General features: G+C 47.7%; 1 protein-coding gene across 2 annotated transcripts; it reads right to left on the bottom strand.

Annotated features, from left to right (window-relative positions):
• Positions 1–1,046: 1,046 nt before the first annotated feature.
• Positions 1,047–3,205, bottom strand: LEP (leptin). 2 transcript variants are annotated; one of them, XM_029233823.1, is made up of 2 exons: positions 3,040–3,205; positions 1,047–1,506 (listed from the first exon to the last, which is right to left on the bottom strand). In XM_029233823.1, the coding sequence occupies exons 1-2, from the start codon at positions 3,181–3,183 to the stop codon at positions 1,147–1,149; spliced, it is 504 nt and encodes a 167-aa protein (XP_029089656.1). In that variant the 5' UTR covers positions 3,184–3,205; the 3' UTR covers positions 1,047–1,146. The 2 variants fall into 2 exon arrangements, with proteins under 2 accessions (XP_029089656.1, XP_029089657.1); XM_029233824.1 differs by having other exon boundaries at positions 1,050–1,503; positions 3,040–3,185.
• Between the last annotated feature and the right edge of the window lie 14,851 nt (positions 3,206–18,056).

Below are 18,056 nucleotides of genomic sequence, written 5' to 3'. Positions count from 1 at the left end.
AATTACCTCACCCCACCCAGAGAGCCCATCACACAAATGTTATTCAGAAAATACATTCTGGATTCTCCCCCCTCCCACCAACACGTTCCCTACCTCCCGTTGCACACGGCTATATGTTACAATTGACAAAATTCATCTTCTTCTTTTAAAAAATAACCTGGCACGTCGAGATCCATTCAGGGCAATGCCATTGCAAACACTGTAATTTAAAGTTAGTCACAGTAGGACTTCCCTGGTGGTGCAGTGGTTAAGAATCCACCTGCCAATGCGGAGGATACGGGTTCAAGCCCTGGTCCGGGAAGATCCCACTTGCCGCGGAGCAACTAAGCCCGTGCGCCACATCTACTGAGCCTGTGCTCTACAGACTGTGCTCCGCAACAAGAGAAGCCACCGCAATGAGAAGCCTGCGCACGGCAACAAAGAGTAGCCCTCTCTCGCCACAACTAGAGAAAGCCCACCCGCAGCAGCGAAGACCCAACGCAGCCCAAAAAAAATAAAAAATAAAAAAAAGTCAATCACAGTAGAAACAAAGACAGTCTCTAGAAAACTGACTTGAGGACCCTCAAGTCAGTCAAAATGGGTTTGCCTTGGTCAGGCCCATTGATGGGATTGGAAACAGCACCCCAGCAGCATCCTGAGCCCTGGCTGACCCCAAAGAGCCTGGAAAAGCTGGCGTTTTGCTTCAAATCCATCCAGAATAAAATGCATAATAAATAAATAAATGCTTCCAACTTGTGTTGCGTGGGAGTATCCAGCTGTGTGTGCCTATAGCCTTCACGATGCTCCCCGGATTTTCAGAGTGAATCTTGCTTGATCGTGCAAAGGGTCTAAAGTCACCCCGGGTCACGGTGAAGCATGCAGTGAGAGGGAGATGGAACAGGGAGGAAGACTTCTGTGAAAATCCCAGATCTAGTCCACTGTTTGCTGGATGGGCCCTCCTTCCCGGTGGGCATGGAACCATGTATTTATATCTCTGGTTTCCTGCCTTGGAGTTTTCTGCCTTTGGAAGAAGAGCGGCTTAGAGGGGTGACAGAGAAATGACCCGCAGGCCTGCATAAAGGATGTCCACACAGGCTCTCTTCTCCTGCAGATACCTGGAAGCTCAGGTTTCTTCCCTCAGCTTTGGGAAGAGAGGCTTTCAAGGCTTCAGCACCCAGGGCTGAGGTCCAGCTGCCGCAGCATGTCCTGCAGAGACCCCTGCAGCCTGCTCAGGGCCACCACCTCCGTGGAGTAGAGGGAGGCTTCCAGGACGCCGCCCAGGCTCTCCAAGGTCTCCAGGGCTCTGGCCTGGGGCAAGGGGCAGCTCTTGGAGGAGGCCAGCAGGTGGAGAAGGTCCCGGAGGTTCTCCAGGTCATTAGATATTTGGATCACATTTCTGGAAGGCAGACTGGTGAGGATCTGTTGGTAGATCGCCAATGTCTGGTCCATCTTGGACAAACTCAGGACAGGGGTGAGCCCAGGGATGAAGTCCAAACCAGTGACCCTCTGTTTGGAGGAGACGGACTGCTATGCAGGAGGAAGGGGAGAGCAAGAGCTCAGGGGAGAGAAGTCAGCTCCGCAAAGCCCCTGGCCCTTCCCGCGAGCGTGGAGGTGTCTCCTTTCCCCCTTCCGCACCATCCTGCCTAGGCCCTTATTTCTTGTGCCCGCGTGGCTGCCAAGCCTCCAAGCTGGTCTCCCGGGCTTCTGTCTTCCTGCCCTTCCCAAACCACCCTGCCTGCCCTCCACTTCCAGACCAGCTTTAGCAGGCCGTTTCCTCTTCCAGATGCCTCTGCTATAGAACCAGCCATGACTCCCTATTTCTTACTTACTGACTTAAGTCTCTTCCCCAGGCATTGAGGTCCTCCATACATGCCCCTCCCCAACCCTTCCACCCACAGCGGACGCCTTCCTCCCAGACAGGTTCTCCACGAAGTCTCACCCCCTTAGGGATCAAGGCCCCCGTCTCACTCCTCCGCTCCAATAACTCTGGTTACCAGGAGGGGTTCTCCCCCTCCCCCGCTGCCCGCAGCGCTCACTGCCTGCACCACACCTGTTGGGACGCTCGGGGTCTATCATGTGCAGCTTGTTGAATGACTATTTTGAAAGCAAGGAGACTTAAGCGTTTTTCCCTATGAAATGCTCAAGACGCTATCTAGTTCTGAGCTGTCCCTGCTTCCGGCCACCTAACGGCTCCCTGGCTGCCCAAGGCTACTGTTAGAAATCCAGAGAGGCCAGGAGATGTGGAAGTCTCTGGATTGCTCCATGCAGGTGGACAAGTTGGCTTTTAAGGCAGGGGGATATCAAAAGCCACGTCTGAAAACCTTTGAAGAGGGCATGCTCTGTTCTGGTTCTGCAGGAGGGGTGTGTGTGTTGGGGGGGTGTCACTTGCTTTATCTAATTTAATCTTGAAACGACCTTGTGAAGACTATTAAGGTAGTCCTATTATCTAGATGAGGAAACCAGGGTTTAAAGACATTGAGGAGCTTAACTAGCTTAAGATTTTACAGATAGAGAACAGAAGGGCGAGGATTCACACATAGCCTTCCTAATTCTAAACACCGACCTCATCTGGGAAGTGGCTGAAGGTATAGGCTTGTGGACCCCAGAGAAAAGACCCAGGGGACATTGAGAGCTGTTTGCAAATACGTAGAGGGTTGTATGTGAAAGAGGGCTTGATAGGCAGGACCAGCAGTAATGAGGAGAAGCTTCACAGGGTCAGCGTTCAGCTACCAGCCAGGAAGAATACCTAATGATTAGAACGTTCTAGAGATGTGTTGGAGGCCCAGAGAGGGTGCTGCTGGGGCTCTGGTCACCTGCCAAGGGAACACCAGACCATTATGCTCTGGTCCTGGGCACTAGGATTCCAGTCTGGGAGGAAGGGGAGTGAGGAGGTGGGAGGCAAGGGGAGATCAGGAGAGCAGAGGCAGCTGTCCATGCGGTAGGGAGGCGTCCAGGCTGCCAGGCCCCTTGCGCGAGGCTGCACAGCCTCAGCCAACCTCTGAGGTCCGGTTTCCCCACGGGCCAGCCACAGTTCCACCTCGTCTCCCAGGCCCTCCCTACCGTGTGTGATATGTCATTGATCCTGGTGACAATCGTCTTGATGAGCGTTTTGGTGTCATCCTGGACTTTTCGGATGGGCACAGCTTCAATGTAGGACAGATAGGGCCAAAGCCACAGGAATCGGCACAGGGGTCCACAACGCATTTTTCTTCCTGGGATGCGCTTCTGGGGCCTGAAAACAGAAGGAACCACACGTGGCATGTCGCTGGGATCTCAGAGAACACCCACAGGTCACGTTACCAACCACATTCTCAGATGCGGATAAAAACGAGATTTGCTTTCTGCTTGTGGTTATCATTTCCTCAAAGGCAATTCATTGTCTAGAAATACAGTAATGAAATGCATTCCCTTGGGGAAAGGCATGGCCGCATCAAGGAAACCACGGTGAGGTGTGCTGTAGACCACAGAGCAGGAAGACAGGGCATGAGTAAACGGACGGGCTTTTAAGGTATGGTTTGAATCCAGCCATTTACTAGCTTCATGACTTCAGGCATATCCTATAACCGCTAAAAACTCCTGCCTGCATCCCCTGCAATATACCTATCTCCAGGCTTTTATGAGGATCAAATTAGATAACGTGTGTGAAAGAGCTTTAAAGGTGTTGTGAGGACTATTACTACCCTATTATTAGAGATCGTGTTACTGTCCTCTCCATTAACTCTCTCACAGCAGCCCACTGATATTTCCCTGATGGCATTTATCACTGGCTTTATTACTTCCTTTCTCTCCCACTGGGAGCCTGAATCCAACCGACACTTATGGAAGGTCTGATAATACGTCAGATGCAGTGCTGGGCACCAAGGATGCCACAGTGGACAACGGATGTTCTCTACTCTCAAAGTGCTTACAGCTGAATAGGAGAGATAAACAGGTAAACAGGCCATCCCAATACAGGAAGAAAGAGCTCTGCAAGAAGGACAAGATATTGTGGGAATACAAAGGGGGGCTCCCTGGAAGAGGTGTCACCTGAGCTAGGTATTGAAGGCCAAGGAGGGATCAGGAAGAGTATAAACTGGTTGCATAAGTGGCCAAGAAAACAGCCGGTGCAAAGGCATGAAGGCAGGAGAAAGTATATAACACGTTCACCCAGAATGTCTGAAACTTTCAAAGTCATGGAACCATGGATTCTAACATTAATAATATGCATGCAGATCCTCGATTAAGCAGCAAAGTTTTAATGAGATACATGAGGCAAAAGGTAATCAGGTTAAAGGTATGTGAGCCTGTGGCCAATGATCCGTGCTAAGTATGTGTGGATAAGCCTGAAATAATGATCAAGAGTAATTAGTTAGCATGAAGGTCCTGGAGATGGCAAAAAAGTTCATCTCTGCTTTTTGTGTTCTGCCTCATCTGGGTCTTGATAAGAACAGGTAACACATTTTCTGTCCATAGGTGGCAATTTAGTATAATTCATATTCTGGCAATATAATAGAAATAAGCAGTCTTGGGAATTCCCTGGTGGTCCAGTGGTTAGGACTTGGTGCTTTCACTGTGGTGGCCCAGGTTCAATCCCTGGTTGGGGAACAAAGATCCTGCAGGCTGCACAGTGCAGAAAAAAAAAAAAGTCTGTTTCTATATTATAATGCTTGATCAAAGGTATTTTTCAAAATTAATTAATTTGTTTTATGGCTGCGTTGGGTCTTCGTCGCTGTGCGCGGGCTTTCTTTTGTTGTGGAGCATGGGCTCTAGGTGCGCGGCCTTCAGTAGTTGTGGTGCACAGGCTTAGTTGCCCCGCGGCATGTGGAATCTTCCCGGAGCAGGGATCGAACCCATGTCCCCTGCATTGGCAGAGCAGATTCTCAACCACTGTGCCACCAGAGAAGTCCTGTTTTTTTTAATCTGAATTTTACCGAAGGGGAAAAATGAGACTCAAGAAGACGCGCTAACTTGTCCAAAGTCAAACAAGTAAGCGGCAAAGCCAGGATTCACAGCCAAAGCTGCTTCACCAAGAAAGGCTGGGCGCTTTCTACCCTACCCCACCAGTTTCTCCAAGCTTTAAGGGAAAGCCCAAATTACAAGGCACTCCAATGACCAACCAAGGGCAGCTCCTGAGACCATGGCATTCGGGAAAAAATACCCTGCTCTATTCTAGGATGAAGCTATGAGATTGTACCCCTGTTTCAACTTCATGTATGAAAAATACTAAGTAATTCGGGAGGGGGCATGTCAAATGTTTTTGTGCTTGTTCTCTCTCCTAAAAAGTTAATACTGCTTCTATTAACTCCTTATTCCCTGAGTAAACATGCCCACCAAATGTTTGAGGAATGGAGTTAAATAGTGCTAACCCCTCAGTGTGATTCCATGAAACCCTAGCAAAGGTGGAAGCACTGTGGTTAGGCCCCAAAGCTTCATCAGTGGGCTCTGCCCTTATTAGCTGTGTGTATCTGGGCAAGATATTTAATTCCCTAAAGCATCGGTTCCCATCAGTAAAATGGAATGAATCACACCACCTGGCTCAAAGGTTAATTGAAATGAACCTGTAAAGCCCCTGCCCATTTTGTGTGTGTGTGTGTGTGTGTGTGTGTGTGTGTGTGTGTGTGTGTAAGGGTGAGGGTTGGGGGCAGGGGGAGTAAATATTGTGTAGTTACTCAGCAGGGCTTGGAATGCTCTGGCAGCACTACCTGTAGCCAACCCTGAATCTAGCATTAGGCCCATCGCCTCGCCTGGGCCATCTCAAGAGGGTGCCTGGTATTTCTGGGTCCTCCCCCTGCAGCACAAGATAGAGTGGTAAACTTTTCTAGGATTCATGTGTTAATGACACCCTCCTTCCCAAGAGAATTTATTACCAGATTAACTCTGGTCATAGTCACTCTCACATAATGGCCACCCTTTAATACCTGAGTGGAAAAACAGTTTTACTAGCCCCCTCTATCACCATGGATAATATGCTTCAGTGGGCGCTGAAAATAAATCATAGTTCCTTGAAACGTGGAATTGAGGAACTGCTGCTGAGCAAGTCTGCCTAAGAGGAGAGGCCAGGGTTAGGGGAGCTCCCTGGGGGCGGGCTGCAGAGAGAACTCGTAACAGGCCCATCTGAGATCAAAGTGATGGGGAGACCCTGGCCAACAGGCACACACAACATGAAACACACATGCTCACACATATAACACATCATATGCATACACACACATATCAACATATTAACCCTTTTAGTAAAGGCTGGTGATTGTCTCCAGTACCTATTGCCTCTTCGCAATTAGTAGAACATCCAGGTTTAGATAGAGGTGTGGCCATTCAGAATAAATACTATATTTCCCAGCTGGTGTGGCGATGCGACTAAATTCTGGCCAGCTGAATATAAGCAGAAATGCGATGTGGCAGTTCTTGGGCTGTGTGCTTCTGCCCCTCCCTTTTCCATCCCTTCCTCCATCCTGATGCCTGAATTGTGGTTGTGGCAGCTGGCATTCTGGTGCTTCTTGGGTCATGAGGACGAGGGCCTTACCGTATGAACACTGGAGTAGGGAGCTGGAGGGGGCCAGGTCCCTGAGGACTTGCTGCAGGCGAGATGACATGCATGGACCACCTACCTCTGAACTTGTACTGAGTGTGTGAGAGACATAACCTCTGTCTTGGTTAAGACACTGTTATTTTGGGTCTCTGCTAAGTGCAGCCAAACTTAATGCTAATTAATTTATACACCCAGACACGGGCAGACATCAAGTTTTTCTTGGTTCACCTGAATGTCAGTACCTGGGTGGGGCCTGGCGGTGGCCCGAGATTTTGGGTTTGGGGGGAAGGTAAGAGCAGGGTTTGGGGATTGGGTAGGGGAGGGATAATCCAAGACAGCAACTACAGCTTCACTGAGCACAGCACCTGACACATACTAGTTACTTAATATCTGTTTGATGGTTGACAGCTAACATGTATTGATCGCCCACTGGGGGCCAGGGACAGAGATAAAGACACATGCAGTCGCAGAAAAGTGGGATCAGGAGTGGGGACAGTCGGGGCTGAAGACTGGTGGTTCTCCCAGGAAGCCCAGGTAGTACACCACAGTATTCGGCGTTGTTAACTACTTACATATATTATTTGTTAAAAATAAAAGTAAAGAGCAAAACTGTGCTCTTAAACAACTGGTTTAAGAATTTACCTAATTAACTACAATGCAAGGAATAATGTTTAAAGAGATAAAATGCCTTGGATAACTCAGGGGAGGAAGTCGTGTGTAAACTTATGAGCTCTAAAGCTGAGCTATGTTTCAGTTGGAGCATAAGACCTTGGGAAAATTTGCTAACCTCTTGCAGACTCAGTTTTCTTAGCTGTAAAGTGGGGATGAAACAAGTCATAATTCCCATCTGTGGCTGAAATGAGATAATGTATGTAGAATGCTTGCTCTGTGCCTGGCACGTGGCCAATCCCAATACATGTTAGCTGTTGTCAGCATTATTTCCAGCTAGGGAATCAAGGAAACATCTTGGAGGAGGTGGCGTTTAATAAGGGCCCTGAGAATGGGGGGGAATGGGTTTGTGAATGTGGAGGAGAGGGGCACCCGCAGCAGAGGTCTCAGAAGATGGTGGCTCTCAGCTGGCACAGGAGGTGTGATGGGGGGACAGGGAGGGGTGGGGCTGTGCCACCTTGGCTGTGCAGGGAGGCCAAGCTATTTCTGTGGAAGTGAGGAGCTCTGATCCCTCCCAGGCTAATGCTTTCAGCACAGGTGACAAAAAGGACAGAGATGAAAATTGGGAAAGGCCACCCACCCACTTCTCCCCAGAGCAGCTTGCCTCCGCCTTCCCCAAGAAGCTGGCCGCCTCCAGACGTGAGCTCCCTCACCTCCCCTCTTGTCCTGGGGGATGCAGCTGACGAAGTGGGGGCCTCTATGCCAAGGTGGCGGGGGGGGGGGCGCTTCTCTAGATTCAGGCTAGAAGGTTGGCTGGCCCCAGGGCAGGCCTGCCCACAGCCTTTGGATTCCAGCAGTCAGAGGGGAGGTGGGGAGAGCTCTGGGTCACAGAGGCCTTTGCTGGTGGAGGCTGCCAGCTTTGAGCTATCCAAACTCCTCTGTCTTCTCCCGGTAGAAAGTATCAGAGGTTAGTAAGGGCACAACCTTCTCTCTTCCTTCTTCTCTTCTCCAGCCATCAGGTTTTTATACCTCTCTCTCCAGTAGCCTTTGGTATGCTACTGTGAATTAAATTCAGGTGATGTGGTGTTTACTGTTAATTTTACGGAAAAAGCTTTGGACAGTCTACACCCTCTCTCTCCCTGTAGAAATCCTTCCTGTGGGCTCCCTCGCATTCTTCCCTCTCAGCCTTCCTTCTTTCCTTTCTCCCTAACTCCAAGTTGGAAGGGACTTGAGGATGGGGAAAGGACAAAGGATGAACAGACAGAGAAGGCTGGATCCTGATCCTTCAAGTTACTCAGAATCCAGTGGAACAGATGGAAGCTTAAACGACTCATTTTAACACAACGTGGTGAAGGTTACAAGAGAAAGAACATGGAACTGGGGGATCGTGGGGAAAGGGGGTGACTCTGGGGAGGTGAGGAGAGCTTTGCACTGAGACCTGAAGGACAGGAGTTCCCCAGGGGGAAGAGAGCAAGCAGGGCCGTCCAGGCCAAGGGGACAGTGTGGAGTTGGGGGAAACCATGGTGGGTTTGGGAGAATTCAATATGGTAGAAGGGTAGAGTACATGAGGCTGGAGAGCTAGAATGTCCCGGGCTTGATTCTATGTATAGTCGGGACCTTTCAGGGGAATCTGCCCTGCTCAGGACACACACACACACACACACACACACGAATCCTAGAGGCCATGTTTGCATGAGCAATAGTGGGCAAGAGAACCAGAATACTCTTCTCTTCCCTTTCCGTGTCCCTTCCTCCTCCAGCTCCTGATTGGGTCAATTAGCGTCTCTCCTGGTAATTTAAAGTAGTGCTCCGAGGAGTCCAGTCTTCCTCTGATGACGACTCAGAAGATCAAGGGTAGCCATGGTTGGCATCACATGCATGGAATAGCTAAGAGAGACCAGGGTCCATCCAGCTGCTGAGAGGTGGATTATGGTCAATGCCTGGACTCTTTCTTGACCTTCTTCCTGGTTCCTGACCTTGTTGGTTCTAGGTTCTCCCTGTCCTTAGCCTCCAGTGTGAGATACTCTTCCACACATACTACTCACTTGAGTAGCTTTCAACTTTCTGAATATATTTTTTCATCCAGGAGACATATAGATACACACATGTAAGAGAAACAAGTGTCAGGAAATAAAATTCACCTTTACTATGGGGGATGCACTCTTGAGAGTCTCCATTCTGTTTTTTAAATGTTGGCTGCAATATACAGTTGAAAACACTGAGCTAACATGAGTGGTTTTCTCTTATTTGCAACCGGAAGGCTGGTTGAGAAATCACATTAACATACTTAACTGGTAGCCAGAATGTGGGTGCGAGGGGTTATATTCTTCCCGTTCATCAGAAACTACCCTTAGATTTGATCTCATCAGGGATAACAAATAGGTTTCAATTCCCGTGTCAACTCTGATCAATTTTTAGCGGTTCCTTGGAGTGCTGAGTGGAGACGAATCTGAAGCTCCATCCAGTCTCAGAGGGAGAAGGTGCCGTGATCAATTAGTGATGTCTGCCGGGTGCAGGAGTGGTGGATATGCCACTTGTTCAGCATCTCCCAAGGGCCTGGCACAGAGCAGGTGCTCATTAAATTTTTGTTGAACGAATGAATGAAATATTTCCCATCCCTGATCTTCATTGTCTAACAAGGTTAACCTACCTCTACAATGGTTTACCTGCTCCCATTTTAAAGTCACGATCTAGAATTCACTTTTGCCCAGCAGGAATTCCTAAGAAACTTTCTTAATGAAGACGGAAAATGCTTCAGCATCCTGGTCTCCTTTTCTTGGGGACTTTGGTCGGCTTCCTGCATGCCATAGATGTCCTCTAGCACCACATAGGCCCCTATTCCCTTCAGCTTCCTGAGTCCTGCTCCATCTTAACTATTGTCTCAGATGCTCCCTGCCTTGGTCCCATTCATCAGCTTCGCTCTTCCTGCTGTGCTCTGGGCCTCCTGCCCTTCTCAGAGGTCTCTGCTCTGCCCGGCTAGTCTTCCCTATGGTTTCCCCCCTCTTCCCTGGCACCCCCAGCCTGGAGCACCCCAGAGTACAAACTCAATACGTGCACAGATGGGGATGAACTCTTCCAGGGGATGGATGAGATATCGGCATTGACACCGATCGCTCCAGAGAGCTGACAAATTGAACAGGAAAGACTGTAAAATGCACTCTGCTGAGAAGCAAGGCACGTTTGACGTCACACATGGAGAAGTGCAAAGGCCTCTGTGGGCCCAGTCATCAGGTGGGTTGTTTTTAAGCAGAAACCGCCTCTCTTTCTACTTCTCTGAGACAGCTGTGCAGACAAAGAAGAATTTCAAGGCTCTCGCTGGCAGGCTACAAGGGAGCTGTCGCCACTGGACTCCTACTGCTGGTGGGAACAGGGCCTACTGACTGACGGATTGCAGGAGAATTTGGCTCGGTTTTCCCTTAAATTACATGCATGCGGTTGAAGGATGCACATTCCACAAGGACTCCACCTCCCTGGAGCCCTTCTCTCTCTCTGCCCCCCACTGACCCCCACGTTCCCCTAGGTGGCATCGAGGCTAGAGCGGGGACAATGACCCAGGTTCTGTGAAGAGAGCTCTCCCAAGCGGCCACCTCCGTACCCTGCATGAGCCACTCAGACACAAGAGGCATCCGCCTGGGGCTGACAGGCGGAATTCATTGCAATCTCCCTGGCTCTGTCCTTGGCGATTGGAGCCATTTCCTGGAATGGAGGGGGGGAGGAAAATATTTCCCCCAAATACCAAGAAGAGTTATTTTGGGCATAAGATGTGCAAAATAAGAGAAGGACACTCCTTTGGCCAACATGGAAACGTTCCCCTCAGCCCAATGTCCTCAACTGCTTGAAAAGGAAAGAACCGAATCACACCCACTGTTTTTCTCTTGCCTTTTCCCCCTGCCTACATGAGAGAACGGATCAGCAAGGCCTTCCCGCTCAGGAGGGCGTTAGTGTGGGAGTGACTATGATTCTGTTCACCGTCCTGGTGGGAAAGAGACTGGATACCCTCTGTCCCACCAGTGTCAGCTGACCACTGCCCGCCTCAGAGCTCTACAGAGCAAACACCAGAGAGCGGACAGAGGTCAGTGCGGGGAGTCATCCAGCTTGTGCTCCTGGGGTGGTGTCTTCAAGTCCCTGCCCTCTGCCCCGCCTCCCCTGCAGACTACCTTCTCATCCTGTCCAAAGCTGCTAGTCTCAAATGACCACCAGGAGACTTCCCTGGCGGTCCAGTGGTTAAGACTCCATGCTTCCACTGCAGGGGGCTCGGGTTCCATCCCTGATTGGGGAACTAAGATCCCACATGCTGCACAATGCAGCCCCCAGAAAACACAAACAAACAAACCAAAAAACCCTCAAATGACAACCAGGCCACCATGTCACTCGATTGAACTGTGTTTAAGAATTCACTTTTCCCAAGTGCCACACATTTAAGCTACAGAAACTGGAGTGTAAAGGCAAACCCATCCACAATGAAATCTAAAGCAGCCAGGAGGGAAGGCGGGCTATAAGCGAGGCTGGTAGGTCTCACCTGCCAATAGTGTGTCTTTATCAGTTTTGGCTAGAGAGATGGTAACAGTGAGAAAAGTGTAACAGGCCTTTCCCATGACCTGCTGTTCTGTTGCCCCAGAGAAACCCTATTTTATCCATAACGTAGAAGGCAATTCGCACAGCTTTGAGGCCAGATATGGTGAGATCCAGCATAATTTCTTTGGGAGATTTGGGTTCTTCCTGACAGTTTTTCTGCCCACCTCTACTACCTCGTCCCTTCCTAGGTCCTGGGCTTTATACAGCCCCTCGCATTCAAAAGTCAGAAACCCTGCTGGAAAATGATGCCTGAAATCTCACCTGCAGAGCAAGGCTTCTCCTCGGAAACTCAAAACCCTCCTAACTCGCACTCCTCAGAAACAACGCACGTCCCCTGCACATGGCGGCGGGGTACCCTGACCTTTGCGGGTGTGCTCAAGGCCATTTGCAAAGCATCTCAGCGACAGGGCTGGCGGCTCTGGCAGTCTCCTGGGGCCCTGGCTGGCTCCGTGAGCTCAGATTCCCGCCCCGAGGGCACAGGTGCAGCCCAGCCCCAAATCCAACGCTCCCGGCTCCCAGCCGCCTCCCCTCCGGTCAGAACTCTTGTGCAAAGTTACCACAATCCAGAACCAAGCCGCCCGCTCTGCCCTTCGCCCGCCTCAGTTTCCCCAGGATGGGGTGGCCTGTCAAGAAAGACCAGCGGAGAAGGAGAAAGGAGAGCGCCGACTCTTACCTCGCAGCTGCTGGTGCCGCGATTCCTCGATTCCTCTGAGGCTCCATGTCTGCCCGCCCCTCTTATAGACGCCCGAGCGCAACTTGCGCAACTGCCCGGCAGGCTCCGCCGCACCCCGAGCGCCAGCTCCCGCCCTGCCGGGAGCAGGGTCTCGAGGGAGGCACTCCGCCGCGCCAGGAGCCCCGCGTGCACCCTCGGGTACCGCCTGAAAAGTTGGGGGCGGCTGGCAGGAGTGAGAAATCCTCGAGGTGGCGCCAGCATCGGCCTTGCGGGCCTAGGGGAGCGGGCGCCAGGGACAGGGCGGCGGTGAGGGGTTCTTCTGAGCCGGCTGTGGGCTCGGACGGCGCCCTTAGTGGTCGGTGGTGCGCGGACGGCGCGGCCCAGCAGCCAGCTCCGCTGGGCGGCGGCACCCGAGGGCCCTGGGCGCCTGGGAAGCCTCGGGTTAGCGAGAGCGACCCGCCGTGCGCCAGGCCTGGGAAAACACACCTGCGGTGATGATGGTGTGGAGGGAATAAGGAAAGCCAGGCTCACACGGTCTGGAGGCAGCACTCATGCTGCATTGGAGACTTCCTAACGGGAGCATGCTCCCCGAAGTCTCCTGTGCTCCGCCAGGACTGCAAGGGTCTCCTTTGTTCACCGCTATACCCCCGGTTGATAGCCTAGTGCATTGCACAAAGTATTTAATTTCTAACATATATTTTAAAATGAAAATCGCAAACTTAGGTCTAACAAATATTATTTTTCGATATTTGCTTCATTAATTTTTTTGGCTAAAATATTTTAAAGCAAATTACAAATATCATGACGTTTCACCCTTAAATACTTCAGTATATAGCTCTGAAAAATAAGGAAGCATTTCTACTTTTAATCACAAGATTATCACACAAGAGTAATTCTTTCACATCATGAGCTAGTCTGCGTTTCAATTTCCCCCAATATCTAAAAAATGTCTTTTATGATTGCTTTGTTTGAGCCTGGTTGTTTTGCTCTTAATATTTTTGGAAGGAAGGAAGGAAGGAAGGGAGGGAGGGAGGGAGGGTGGGAGGGAGGAAATTGAGCTATATATTTGTGGCAGTCACAGATTGTTAGCCTTGACCATGAATTCTAATTATACTGCCACCAAAAAGTGGGAAACCAACTAAATGTCCAACATAGGAAATTGGTAAGATTATTGAAAAGCCACATAAGAGTAATATGCACACATTAAAAATTCTGTTGTAAAACTAATATTTAATGATGTAGGAAAAAATAATTATATTTTGTGAGATGGAAAGAATCAGATTATACAATGGTATGTGTTTTCTGATCACACACATGCCAACACACACACTTTCACACCAAAATATACGTTGTCACTACTGGGAACGGGATCAGGAATTTATAACCTCTTCTTTGTGCTTTTCTGCTTTAAAAAAAGTGTCTACAATGGAATTACATTTTGAAGAAAATCTTTCACATCCCACGGAAAGGGTGTTTTATGTTGTTTTTCATATATAGACTGTAGCACCCACTACAATCAAGTTTTTCTTGTCCCCAACATCTTTGTAACTTGGTTCTAAGTAGAGACTTAGCTTATAGGCAGGGCCTTAGCAGCCTCAGGTTAGTTGTCCCAGCATCACCTTTACTTAGGGTCACAGTTCAGATTGGGACCAGAGTTATTGCCTGTACATCAAGCAGCACTTGAGACCACGGTGAGAGGCTATGGACTGCTTGTCTGCCTAGCTATCTATCCCCTACTTATATTTTGCATTTGGTTGATTAATAATTATTTTATTTTAAAATAAAATACTGTATAATAAAATATTATTTTTTAAAAAAAATTCAAAAGGGACAAAGAGACATGAAAACTCAGTCTCCCCCAAGTCTTCCTTTTTTCCCTAGAAGTAACTGTCATTCCCAGTTTATGGTGTGTCCTTCCATGGATATTCTTTTTCTGTCCTTCGTACATCTATTACCTTAAAAAAACATGCAAAATAATGTCATATTATTCACACTAATGTTCTTGCCCTTTGCATTTACATTTTTTTATTTTGGAAAATTTCAAATCTCCACAATACATTTACAAGGAAAAATGGCATTGCAAACCTCCGTGTACCATCAACCAACTTCAACCATTATTAATCTCACTTCCTTCACTTAATAGATCTAGAACACAATTTCTTACCAACACACAGGTGTTCCAAATCCTTTAAAAGTCAGCATATGTTTCATTTTACAGGTGTACCATAATCAACCGTATTGTTACATACATAATGTAATTAATTCACTCAAATGTACTTATTTGAGCACAGTGTGTGTATATCAGTGGGAGAATTTCTTGATAAACAGAATTGTTGAATCAAAGGGCATGTACATTCAAAACAGAAATATATTGTCAAGTTACATTCCTTAGAGATTGCACTGATTTACATATGCAATTGGCTGCAAGTAACAGTGACTTAGGCATTAACGTCATTTCATTGTCTCCTTTAACCAGAAGCCTGGAGGAAGGCAGGTGCCGTAGCTCGGTGACATCATCAAGAAGCCTGCTCCTGGATAGAAAGCCCAGAGATAAACCCACGCACATATTGTCACCTTATCTTAGATAAAGGAGACAGGAATGTACAGTGGAGAAAGGACAGCCTCTTCAATAAGTGGTGCTGGGAAAACTGGACAGGTACATGTAAAAGAATGAAATTAGGACACTTCCTAACACCATACACAAAAATAAACTCAAAATGGATTAAAGACCTAAATGTAAGGCCAGACACTATAAATCTCTTAGGGGAAAACATAGGCAGAACACTCTATGACATAAATCACAGCAAGGTCCTTTTTGACCCACCTCCTAGAGAAATGGAAATGAAAACAAAAATAAACAAATGGGACCTAATGAAACTTCAAAGCTTTTGCACAGCAAAGGAAACCATAAACAAGATGGAAAGACAACCCTCAGAATGGGAGAAAATATTTGCAAATGAAGCAACTGACAAAGGATTAATCTCCAAAATTTATAAGCAGCTCATGCAGCTCAACGTCAAAAAAACAAACAACCCAATCCAAAAATGGGTAGAAGACCTAAATAGACATTTCTCCAAAGAAGATATACAGACAGCCAACAAACACATGAAAGGATGCTCAACATCATTAATCATTAGAGAAATGCAAATCAAAACTACAATGTGATATCTTCTCACACCGGTCAGAATGGCCATCATCAAAAAATTCTCAAACAATAAATGCTGGAGAGGGTGTGAAGAAAAGGGGACCCTCATACACTGTTGGTGGGAATGTAAATTGATACAGCCACTATGGAGAACAGTGTGGAGGTTCCTTAAAAAACTAAAAATAGAATTACCATATGACCCAGCAATCCCACTACTGGGCATATACCCTGAGAAAACCATAATTCAAAGAGAGTCATGTACCACAATGTTCATTGCAGCTCTATTTACAATATCCAGGACATGGAAGCAACCTAAGTGTCCATCAACAGATGAATGGATAAAGAAGATGTGACACATATCTATAATGGAGTATTACTCAGCCATAAACAGAAACGAAATTAAATTATTTTTAGTGAGGTGGATGGGCCTAAAGTCTGTCATACAGAGTGAAGTAAGTCTGAAAGAGAAAAACAAATACCATATGCTAACACATATATATGGAATCTAAAAAAAAAAAAAAAAGGTCATGAAGAACCTAGGGGCAGGACAGGAATAAAGACACAGACATACTATAGAATGGACTTGAGGACACAGGGAGGGGGAAGGGTAAGCTGGGACAAAGTGAGAGAGTGGCATGGACATATATACACTACCAAAAGTAAAATAACTAGCTAGTGGGAAGCAGCCACATGGCACAGGGAGATCAGCTCGGTGCTTTGTGACCACCTAGAGGGGTGGGAGGGAGGGAGACACAAGAGGGAGGAGATATGGGGATATATGTACGTGTATAGCTGATTCACTTTGTTATAAAGCAGAAGCTAACACACAACTGTAAAGCAATTACACTCCAATAAAGATGTTAAGAAAGAAAAAAAGAATCCTGCTCCTTCTGACCTTCTATTCTTCCATCGTGTCCTTGTGCTTATTGTTTCACGGTTGCAAGATGGATGCTACTCCTTCAGGCATCATGTCGTCACATGAGTGCCCAGTAGGAAGGGCAGGGCAGAAGCAAAATGTTTTCTCCTCTTGAAATTCTGTTTCAAGTTGGGGAAGAGAAGTCACATTTTCCCTTGTTTCTCATTGACCAGAAATGGGATGTAGGTTCATCCTTAGACCAATCACTGGCCAAATGGAATGTGATTGCCATGACTGATTTAGACTGATCATAAGTCTCCCCTCTGGGGCTGTGGTAGATCAAGGTAGATGAAGGGAAGCTGTGTCCTTCCCTGAAAGAGTTGGGGTTCTGTGAGCTTGGAAGAAGGAGAGGAGAAATGGATCTGGGGTACGCAGTGAACAGTGCTTGCTACACTCAACTATGGTGTATTATCAAACTTCCGATGCACTTGACTTTATTCTTAAATAGTAAAACTTAAAAATGCTTTCTGTGGGAATTCCCTGTTGGTCCAGCGGTTAGGACTCCGCGCTTTCACTGCCGAGGCCGTGGGTTCAATCCATGGTCAGGGAACTAAGATCCCACAAACTGCGTTGCACGGCCAGAACAAAAACCAAGCAAAATCCTTTTTGTTTGAACCTTGACAACCTTAACAATTAAAAAAAGAGGTAATTCTAACCCTTTGGATTCGAGTATTGCTTTTTCTTTTTCAAAGCACTTCCATGATATCTTTTGACTGACAGTAACCCACAGGAAGAAATAGAGCGGGTCTTATTTCCCTGTTCCGAATGAGAGCCTGAGATGCAGAGTGGTCAAGCAATAGGCATCATTAGAGGTCACAGTTCTCAGTCGCTGTGGCCCTTGTGGTTTTGCACTGAGGTCAGCCACGAGCTACAGGCTCACATAGTGTGCCGGGGTCTGAGGGTGGCCTCACAGAGCTCTGTGCTTTGCAGAGCCACTGTTGGTGCCCTGTTGAAGGAGAAGACAGGCAGACAAAGGTTAGATCTCTGTTCTAATTTCAGGCAATCCCAAGCACCTTCTCTTGTGTGAAATATGCCTTTCAACCTGCAGTGAGGAAGGTCTATACAAGCTTACAGACTGGACGAAAAAAGCAACAGGATAATTCAGTCAAATAATGAGTCTATTTTTTCCCCTAAATTAAATATTTGTGTGTGTGGGGGGGGTGGTAGACTGGATTGGTTCTTCTGATATGTATGTGACTTCTCAGCTCCCTGAGAAGTGAGCTCCCTGAGGGCAAAGACCATATCTTATTCACCTCACTGTTGCTAGCCCTTGGAAGAGCTCCTGATCATAGTAAGGGCTCCATAAATGCCTATCAGATGCATGAATGGTTTGAGTCCTTTCTGCTAATGACGGATGTCCTCCCTGTTATCATCTATCAGAGCACCATGTTTCTTTCCACGTAGCACCAATCAAAGACTGCAATCAATCAGTCAGTTAATTACTAATTTGTTAATACCTTTGTCTCATCATGAGAATGTAAGTTCCACGAGAGTCAAGACTGGGTCTGCCCAGTCCTAGCCCAGGGCCTGATACATAGTAAGGGATCTAGAGACTGTTAAATGAAGCTTTGAGCAAATGCTTTTAGCAGTGTCTGGCACATAGTTGGCCCTCAATAAACATCCCTGGAATAAACTCTGACTACATATAACA

This window comes from Monodon monoceros, unplaced genomic scaffold (genome assembly GCF_005190385.1).
Source record: "Monodon monoceros isolate NGI ecotype Baffin Bay Population unplaced genomic scaffold, NGI_Narwhal_1 Super_Scaffold_2, whole genome shotgun sequence".
NCBI classification, from domain to species: Eukaryota; Metazoa; Chordata; class Mammalia; order Artiodactyla; family Monodontidae; genus Monodon; species Monodon monoceros.
The sequence above is the reverse complement of the archived record's forward strand: the minus strand, read 5'-3'. Positions and strand labels throughout refer to the sequence as shown.

What these genes read in the sequence shown, in the direction of transcription:
- LEP (XM_029233823.1), bottom strand. Translation starts at nt 3,183, where the DNA reads ATGCGTTGTGGACCCCTGTGCCGATTCCTGTGGCTTTGGCCCTATCTG. An exon ending in TCAATGACATATCACACACG is followed by an intron (nt 1,507 to 3,039) that starts GTAGGGAGGGCC and finishes CCTCCTGCATAG; the next exon opens with CAGTCCGTCTCCTCCAAACA.